At 44.8% G+C, this 9,672-nt stretch overlaps 1 protein-coding gene across 10 annotated transcripts in view; it reads right to left on the bottom strand.

Moving 5' to 3' along the window:
- Positions 1-233: 233 nt before the first annotated feature.
- Positions 234-9,672, bottom strand: part of Ppp2r5c (protein phosphatase 2 regulatory subunit B'gamma) — a 139,994-nt gene continuing 130,555 nt past the window's right edge. For 4 of the 10 annotated variants that reach the window (XM_046453198.2, XM_046453199.2, XM_046453202.2 and 1 more), the window contains 2 exons: positions 8,795-8,911; positions 234-2,992 (listed from right to left, as the gene is read on the bottom strand). In XM_046453198.2, coding sequence (XP_046309154.1) covers positions 2,861-2,992; positions 8,795-8,911 — 249 coding nt within the window. In that variant the 3' untranslated portion in view covers positions 234-2,860. Of the gene's footprint in view, positions 2,993-5,248; positions 5,305-8,182; positions 8,184-8,788; positions 8,912-9,672 lie in introns of all 10 variants that reach the window. The other 6 variants (XM_046453200.2, XM_046453203.2, XM_046453201.2 and 3 more) reach the window with 4 other exon arrangements.

The raw sequence follows: 9,672 nt of genomic DNA, 5'->3' as shown, positions 1-9,672 counted from the left end.
TATGCAGTCACTTCTGCCTTTCCCTTAAAGAGGTGCGTCATCAGTGTGGGGATCAGCTCTGGAAAGCGTGCATGGGAGCTGGCGTTGGGGGACCCTGTGGGGCTGCGCCAGGGACAGCTTCCCAGCCTCAGGCCAGCGTCCCTGCAGTGCCGTCCCTGCACCTGACAGCAGCCTGACAGCCTCAGAACCAGGCTGCCCAAGGCCACGGCCAGATTTAGTTTCATGATGAGCAATAAAATTCACATGTTCTTTATTTAGTCCATATAATACACCGTTTTTAGAGATTTTTAAAATTAGGTAAAAGAGCATATTAAATGGCAAGTGTATGAAGTTTATCTTCATAAACAATGTCAAAACAAAAAAGTTTGGAATTACAAAATGTTAAAAAATATGTAGGTACTTAACATTTCACTAAAGCATAAAGTTACAGATATTTTCTAAAGAAAAATAATTGTGCCACTTACCTACTTTTGCTGTTTCTATGAACTTTTTTATTCTGTACATAGGACATTTTGTACAAAATATGAAGTCTACATTTTTATTACTTATTACCATAAAACAAAGATACAATGTATGTACAATATTAAAAGGAAGCCATACTACAGCCACACGGAACAGACACTCGGACCAGGACACTTCTGGTGCACAGGTGCGTTGTGGAGAGTGAAGATGCCACGCGGAGCTTTATGAAGAAAAACAGTCACCAGTTTATTTTCAACGCAGTACTTCTGAAATCAGTTTGGTACAGAATAAACAGTGTCTCTATATAATTTATAATATATAAGTTGAACAATTAGCACAGGGAATCCGAGTACTAACTAGGGAAACTTCCATAGGCCAAAATATTAAGTAATACTCTTGTCAAATAAAATTAGTTTTTCTCACCCCCCCCCCCCCATTGGTGAATGTTTGTCTTCAATAAAGAGCCAAAATAAAACCTAGACCAAAAGATGTTCTTACACATTGAGCTTTACACAATCAGCCAGACAATGATATTTTGCTTTTTCCCTAGGGCAGAAGGAGAGTCTTCCCAGAAACCTTTCTCTCAAACATACCAAACATCCAAGATAAGGGATGTGTGAACCTATCAGCTAAAGACAGAAGTTCAAACAATGGTATATCAAAATATGTAGGACGTTGCTTTATACAATAAAAGCACCCTTTTTCCCTCAAAAGGAGAAGGCATCTAAACTTTTTTTTTTTTTTTAAATTATAGATTTCATAATGGTAAAATGGATAGATATTTGTCAAGTTTTTCAGGAAGTATTCTCGCCAAGTGGACTGACCTGTCCACTTTCGGCTGGGGCCATCTTTTCCTTTCATGCTGTGCTTGCTCTCAACATGAGGAATCCCCTCCCCCAGATGATTTTCCCTCAAGACACCAGGACATCAGCGTTGTCAGTGGGCGTAAAGGAACCCGGGCAGCAGGCACTGCAGCCACACAGGACCCATGTCTAATTTCCACAGTCTTTCCATGGATACCAGAGACCACGATTAAAAAAACAGATCCTAAAAGAAGCCACACTTTATCTCTTATCTTATGCATCAAGACAGTTAACGTTAAGTTATATATGCCAGAGACAAAAACAAAACAAACAAACAAAAAAACTAGAGCCACTGTTTAGAAGAGCAGCACACATCTCAAGTAGCTTTCAAGCAGGATAAACAAGTCAAAATACTGGCCACCCTGAGAGAAATAAAGAAGAGACAAAGCACTAAGTCAAAGGTTCTCCTTCTCGTGCTGTTCCATCTAGACAAAAGTGTACTCCATGCAAGAAGTCTGGGGAACACACAGCAGCATTGAAGACCGATGGAAACTCAGACACTGTCCTTTCCTTGGTGATGTGATGTGTGCTCTTCCCCAGAGGAGGCTCACCCAGCGCCACCGTGACTGGTGCTTCCTCTGGGCTCTGAGGACCATGTCACAGCAGTGGGCTGGCCACACTGACCACTGTGTTACTTAACGCCAAAGGCGCTGCCGTCTGCACTGGGCCAAGAGCAGGCTTAACTCAAATGGGTCTCATCCTAACTCTCTACAGAATGTGGGACTCCTAGACAATATGATTCTATTAATTTGAGAGCCTTGTTGAAGGGCAACAATGTGTAAATAGGTGAAAAACTGATTCTGCAAATAAAAATACGAACACATAATTTTAAAATTTCAATTCCAGTTAAGGTAGACACGAGAAAGCTCTTTTGAAATAAACTTCTTGTATGAGCTCACCCCTGGAATCCTGGTGCTGTCCCACAGGCTTGGGAATATGGCTTTCAGTAGACATACGAGGAGGACAGGGTGTACATGCCGCTGACCAAAGAAAAGGAACGCCCAGAGGTGCCCGCGGCGGAGGATTGTCGTGTCACTCTCCCAGTAGGCTGTTAGGACGTGAAAGCAAGAGCCATTTCTGTGAGAATAAGCAAACAAAAACTGCTGGCCTAACCATCAGGTGGAAACAATTGCAGAGGTCAAAGTCTCAAAAAACAGGTGATACCTTTAAAAGTATTCCTTTAATTTGAAAACATCATCACAGGAGCGCCTATTTTAAAGGCTCCCTGATTCTGTGTGGGCAGAACATGAAGATGATGACCAGGGTGCTTTCCTACAGCTCGGACTGTCAGTCTGACCTAGGCTACGCAGGGGTGGGGATGACGCTGTGAGGACACCGTAATCAGCCCGGCTGGCCAGCAGGTCTGAGAAGCCACCATTGTTTGAACTCCTAATCTTGAGCTGAGGCAGGCGAGCGCCTTTGCCTACAGAACGGGTGGAGGAAGCTTTGCCTTGAGTAACTGATTGGTATGGCACAGACAGTGTGGATTTTCTACAGAACCCAGAAGTGCACTGGCGTGGCGGCTGCTGGCCTGGCTAGCGCCCGTCCTGGGAGACCAGCTCATCAGCTCTGCAGTGGGCGTCCAAGGCTTTCTTGGTGTGGGGGTCCTGAGGCAGCTCGGACTTGCGGCGCGCAAGAGGACGGTCCTTCTTCAGATCTTTCTGTGCCTGCAATCAAAAATGCAATGGAGTTGGCTATAAACTAAGCCACCCAAGCAGCAGCTCACTTCCAAGTTAGAATTCAAAGAAGAATCATGGGGCCTATGTGTACCTCCCATTGCCAAGGCTCTTGGCTTCGGGGACAGGGCATAGTTCTTCTTGTGGTCATTCCCAAAAAACATCTTGTCTGATGAAAACAATATGACAAGCAGCATGGGGAAATGGTGCGGGGCTGGCTTTGTAGAATTCACCCACCCTAGTGAATACCTGTCTAGTTCATAAAGTGCTACCAAAGCCACTTCATGACTGTGTCCATTACAGACGGACTCCAGATGAGAAATTCCCTTTGGAGGGAAATTAAATAAAGTAGAGGTCCACTGGCAACTAAAAGTATATGTACACACACACACACACACACACACATGAAATCTACTATCAAATTTAAAAAGATTTAAGAGAATAGGCATTAAATGGGACATGGGGTAAAAAAAAAAGCACCTCTAGCATTTAGAAAAACCGTATTTATTTACATAAACGTTCCAGATATTAAGGGTAAAAACCAAAAGACTCTCCTCTGTATTCCATTCTCTTTCTGAAGTTCAGAAAATGTTGGTTTTACTCTTTTAAAAGTTAAATGAATGCCATTTTTGCAGAAGGGTTTAGAACTGTCTGCAAAGGAAGGGAGCCTGACTTGGAGCATTCATGTATCAAAGCATCTACTTCTGTGAGAATTCAGTTCTAAAGGAGGACCACTGCTGTATAATACCTGGGCCTTGAAACAAAACAAGAAACCATCTACACCAGCCCAATGCAATGCATATGCTGGAAGATTGCCAATTAGATAGCAACTATGTCGGATAGGAATTCCCTAACCAGAATTGCCTCCCTTTCTGTTCAGTGTCTCCATCAAAAAATAGACAGTATCCAAGTAAGTTACTTCTGTGGTGCATCTACTAGAAAAAAGCTGTTTAAAGTTAATCTCACAACAAAAAGAATGACAACTTCTCAGAGTTCCCAGATAAACTGACTTCAGCCTGGTGTGTAGAATATGCCTCTTTTTGCTTTTGGAGATTTGAGGGCCTGCACGGTTATAAGGGAAAAGGCCACCATTCTGCAGAGCCAAGTAGCTTCTAACAGAGTTCTCTGCAAATCTATCTATGAAACAGCAATGACGTCAAGGTCTAGAAGGAACCTGGTGTGATATCATTTTAGAATTACTTCTAAAAATGTTACCTGAACATTAAATTCATCATGGGAAGGCAAGACTTTTGTCTTTTTCCCCTGGGGCTAGTGTGAGATGGTGTTAGGAGAGCTACATCAGGAGATGGTGAAGGTCATGTCCCCCTAGAACTGTGTCACCACTCAGTGTACCTGTGAGAACATTCTAGCTTTGTAAAGCAGGTTTGCCTCAACCCATCAGAAACTCAAAGGTGAAATTCTACCCTGAATTTTATGCCCATTATATGTTGATCTGTACATAAAATAAAGCAAAGCAAAAACCAAGAGTTTTATGCACATAAAGTATGTGATTATTGTTGAAAAAGGCACTTCTAAGAGAAGACACATTTTAACAGAGGAAGGCAATCGTAAACTATGTAATTATTGTTAAAAAAGGCAAAGAGAAGACACATTTTAACAGAGGAAGGCAATCGTCAAAACACTTGCAGCTAGAACCAGTGAGGCAAACTGACAACCCACTTGACCCCAGAGCTTCTGGAAGGACAAAGAGCTGACGAACACACCTGGGCCTTTCTGCACATGTATTTCAGATCCACAAAGGAAGCAGAGGATGACTTTAGAAACCACAAGGGGAAAATGAGAGACGCAGGAGGTGAGAAGAAATGAGATGTGCGACGTGGTGGTCCTGGTGGAGACACGTGCAGGCAAGCATGCTGGCATGGGCAGGAGGACGGGGCAGGTGGGAAAGCTCTGGTGGGGCATCTCCGTGGCCTCTGCTCTGGTGTGCCAGGAGAACTAAATGGTATGTGGTGTGGGTACGAAGGCTGGGTGCACACCATTTTGAAAATTTTCTTCCTTTCATAGAGGCATGGGTTTAAACTTTACTACTTAATTTAGGGTAGGACTGATCAAAATTTCTTAAGGGACTAAATTTCTTTAGCTTTGTCTTGACCATCACAGGCTGGAATGACACGGAAAAGGGAAAATACTTCATGTACACGATGTTAGTTTGTCAAATCTTTTTGTAGATAAAAGCCTTATTAAGCATACTCTACATATTTAACAGCAAATACCTGTACTGCCTACCTTAGTCTCTACACCTTCCTTACTTGCGTGGTTGACATTGATTTCCTCCCGACCAACTGTCAAAAATGAGAATTGCAAACATTTTAAGCCTCTGTATCATTGTCATTCATGAGAAACTTACTAGTTTTCTTTGCATATTCTGTATAGGTTTGCATGAGTTTCTCAAAGAAAAGTCAGATAATGGCTCTGACAGGCAAATACATCATTGAATTTCTCCATAAAGATCAAACCGAGTGTCTCCCTTAGTGTGATGGTCTTCTGCGTACCTCACTTGCCTCCCTCCCTGTCCTAACCCAGCATTCAAATCAGCTTAAAGAAACGTGGAATTGTTTTGGAAAAATAGCTGAAAATAAACTCAAAGGGGCACTGAAAATATTCAAATTACTCTATTAAAAAACCCAACCATTAATTTTCAGTGTAACTTCTTATGTCAATTTGGTCACCAAACTGTGCACATGCCCTTTCCTGTACCTTTGTAACTCCTCCTTGCTATAACAGTGCTTCAGAGAATTTCAGGAAGATGGTTCCAAACATTTTCAAATTATGACTCTATCATTTCAAATATCATACCTAAGATTCCACACTTCATAAGTACCTTCATCTATAGGATGAGATTCGACTGAATTTAATGGATTCACTGAATCAATTAGCACATAGAAAGCTATGATAAGGCTGGGCGCTGGGTGGTGGTGGTCCTCCATTCTCTCTTTTTTTTTTTTTTCAGTCTGTCTGTCTACTCTGGGTCCTCTGTGTTCCCACAGGGATTTTAGAGTCAGTTTGTCAACTGCTTAAGGAAGGGGAAGGGAGGAAAAAAAAAAAAAGCCTGCTGGGATTCTAGTTGAGAACACAAGAATGTGGGTAGAACAGACTTATCCCCGGGGCATCTGAGTCTTCTGACCTGGGAATGAGACCCAGGAAAGGCCAGGGAGACTCAGCTATCCCTCTAGTATCGAGGACCACGAAAGCCAGCAAGGACACCAAAGTGCCCTGGCCATTTCCCAGAAACTCCTGTCTGGGCCTCCACTGAGACTAGACTGCCTCGGATTGCAGGCCTGGCCCATCGCCTGGGGCCCTCCTGGAACAGCAGGACCCAGCAGCCAGCGGGGCTCCTGCCGACACCAGAGCCCACTCTCAAGAGCACTTTCACTCCAGATGCTATTTTGGTCTGTGTTCTGAACCAGGCTCTTGGTCTACTATAGAGTAGGACATAAACTGTAAATATGTCTTAGCTTCATTACATTCAGGCAAGTTTATGACTGTTTCTAGTTTTGATTCTGTCTTAAGTTGAAGGATGTACCAAGAAGAAAACTTCCTTCAACCCTCAAATATTTATTGTGTGAAGTATTGTTCCTAAATCATCAATTTCCTTTTGATTCTGTATGGCCCAAGTGTTTTAAAAATGACCCGAGGGGCTGGGATTGTAGCTCAGTGGTAGAGCACTTGCCTTGCATGTGTAAGGTACTGGGTTTGACCCTCAGTATATAAAATACATAATAAATACATACAGATATACAATAAAGGCATTTTGTCCATCTGCAACTACAAAAAATCAAACAAAACAAAACAAAACCCACGAGGTTACAAATTCCCATGCAGGTTTCCCACAGACAGCATTATGATTTCCTTCTGAGGGTCTGCAGGTGAGGGGGCTGGCTGGCCTGCCTTTGGCAAACTCAAAGCTGTAAACTCAAATGGTAATAATAAAACGTTTCCTTGATTTTTTTTCCAAATTAAAAAAAAAGACCAAGGAGGGAAATGTACACTCCACAGACAGAATCAAATATATGGGTTTTCACGTTTTTGATGAAAACTACTCACTGGTGAGATTAATCACTGAGGGAAGGACGAAACACACCTGCATCAGACGCAAAACTAGTTCCTGCGTCCAGGGAGTGGTAGCGGAGCTCCTACTGTGTTAACGGTACTTTCAAGCTCTGGTGAGCTGAAAGAAGTACTTGTTCACCTATTTTGGACTTGAAACTAAGTAGAGGGTCTAATTGGGCAAGAAAAAGGCTCTCTCTTTTCAGAGCCCATTAGTGGGAGCCAGGGCTGCAGCTGTCCAGCTGAAGCACAGCTCCAGCCATGCCTGCACCTTCAAGCCCTTTAGTAGCCACAGTACAGAGAAATGGGTCCCATTAATCTCAACATTATATTTTATTTAACCCAACATATCAAAAATGTAATCATTTCAACACATGATCAATAATAAAAACCATGAGTGAAAAGAAAAAATCATGAATGGGATGTCGCACCCCCCTTTACACACTAAGCCTTGGAGCGCTGCTGTCTTTACACCTAATCCTGGGCCCCTTTCAAGTGCTCGTGTCTCATGGGGCTTCATGCTGCTGTGGGGATAAGCATGGGGTGTTGGGCTGTCTGTAAAACACCCTGTTTTGTGGGAAATGAACCAAAATAGGTAACATTCTGATTTCGTTCCAAGCTTCTGCACATAAGTGTCCGGGGGCCTGCTGCTTGGTTTCTGACAAACTCTAACATCAAAATGGCAACCGATGACTTAATTGAGCCTTGAATGACACGGGCACTGACGAGCCATGTGCACAGTGAACAGTATGCAGCAGGGGTCACTCCAGCCACTCCTTTCACCTGTGAGCTTCTAGTGCCGGCTGTCTTCAGGAACTGTCTCACAGGTCAAAGAGCCTGGAGCTGCAGTCCTCAAGTCCATTAGGACATCCTGCCGACACTATGTCAGGGAGCACAGTGGCACAAGGCTCCTCAGACCCAAGCAGGTGCTCAGTGGGCTGCTCTTGAGGCTGTGTATGTTCCCAACTTAGTGGTAAGAGGCCCTCTTTGGATTAGAGGTGATCACAATGTTTATTCCCACAGTGGAAAAGAAGCCATCGGGCTGTGGGTATTACCAGACGTGTACCTGGCAGAGCCCTGGCCTGGTGTCCTGAGTGGGGGTGGGGTTAGTACCCTGTTATGAAGAACTGAAAGGGAACATCTCTGGGCCAGAGCAGAAGCCAGAGGGGGAAAGGGAAAGCAGTGGCCAGATATTACTGCAAAGATTCTGGTTTTGCTCAAGTTAATATAATTCGATCACTAAGACCTATGGATAAAATGTTTCCTGAAAGATTACCAAAATTTGGGGCTGAGGTTATGGCTCAGCAGTAGAGTGCTTGCCTAGCATGTGTGGGGTGCTGGGTTCGATCCTCAGCACCACATAAAAATAAAAACAAATAAAAATAAAGGTATTTAAAAAAAAGATTACCAAAATTTAACTTATAAGTTTGGCTTAAACAGAAGGCCCTGATGTATATATCATGATACCTACTAAAATCACACACATTTCTTTCTTTTTTTTTTTTTTTTTGGTACTGGAGAATGAATTCAGGGGCCACACCCCAGCCCTTTTTATTTTTTATTTTGAAACAGGATCTCGTTAAGTTGCCCAGGTTGGCCTTGAACTTGTGATCCTCCTGCCTCAGCCTCCTGAGTGGCTGGATCCACCTGGCTATGACTCTCATTTCTTAAGCAAATCTGTAGTGGGCGCTTCCCTGCTGAGCTCAGTGCTCAGGGCACTGTTACCTGATGAGCCTCCTCCGTCACTGTCTTTCTCAGCATCTGCACATCTTCAAACAGAGGCCCATCTGTCTCCATGGCAACTGGCAAGCTCACGGTGCTGGCTGGACTATACACTGCATACTGCAATGCAAAGTGTGGAATCACTCTCTGTTAGGCGCTGGGTTCTGTGCTCCAGGGTCTCAATTGACAGGGGACATGTCTTCCCTGCTGCCCTCCCCCTGGGCCCTGGTGCCTGCTGCACACCACAAAGCTGTTCAACCTCCTGTAGTCCAGGCCATGGGTGGCCTCCTGCTAGACCCAAGGTCACTTCCACACCCATCCTAGGTCTCTTGTGTCTGATGGACAGCCAGCCCACACCCAGCCTACAGTCTCTGACACTGATTCCATAAGGGCCACCACAGAGGGGCAGACAGGCTGTTCCAGCAGACACCTCCCCCCACCTCCTATCTGTGCACAGTCTGCTGACCTCAGTCCTCCTCCCTGCACGCACCACTGCAGGGGACCTCAAGCCATCTCCCTTCCACTCACTTTGTTGGCTTTTCCTAAGTTTAGCTTAGACCTTCTCCCCCAGTGTCTTTCTTGCTACCAAAACAAACGCAGCCTCCTTTGCACTGCCAATCTGCCATGGAGCTGCGGGAGTGCTGGGGGCCCCTCAACTCAGCTGCAGGCCCCGACTCCCTCCCCTACCCTCCTGTGTTCTGGGGGGGGGGGGGCTGAGCAGGTGGAACTGCTGGCAGCTGCCCCTAGCGGTACCCAGCCTGCGGGTCTGGTGTTCCCGGCCCGAGGCTGTGGAAGCATGGCTGATTAGCGTGTGGCATCTACTCTCCCTGTGAGGCAGGGAGAGGGGAGAGGGGAGTCTGTGTCTGCGGCAGGCGGGTCCA

This window comes from Marmota monax, unplaced genomic scaffold (genome assembly GCF_021218885.2).
Source record: "Marmota monax isolate L192 unplaced genomic scaffold, Marmota_monax_Labrador192_F-V1.1 WCK01_AAM20220418_F8-fsc00190, whole genome shotgun sequence".
Classification (NCBI taxonomy): Eukaryota; Metazoa; Chordata; class Mammalia; order Rodentia; family Sciuridae; genus Marmota; species Marmota monax.
This window is presented reverse-complemented; position numbering and strand designations above follow the sequence as displayed.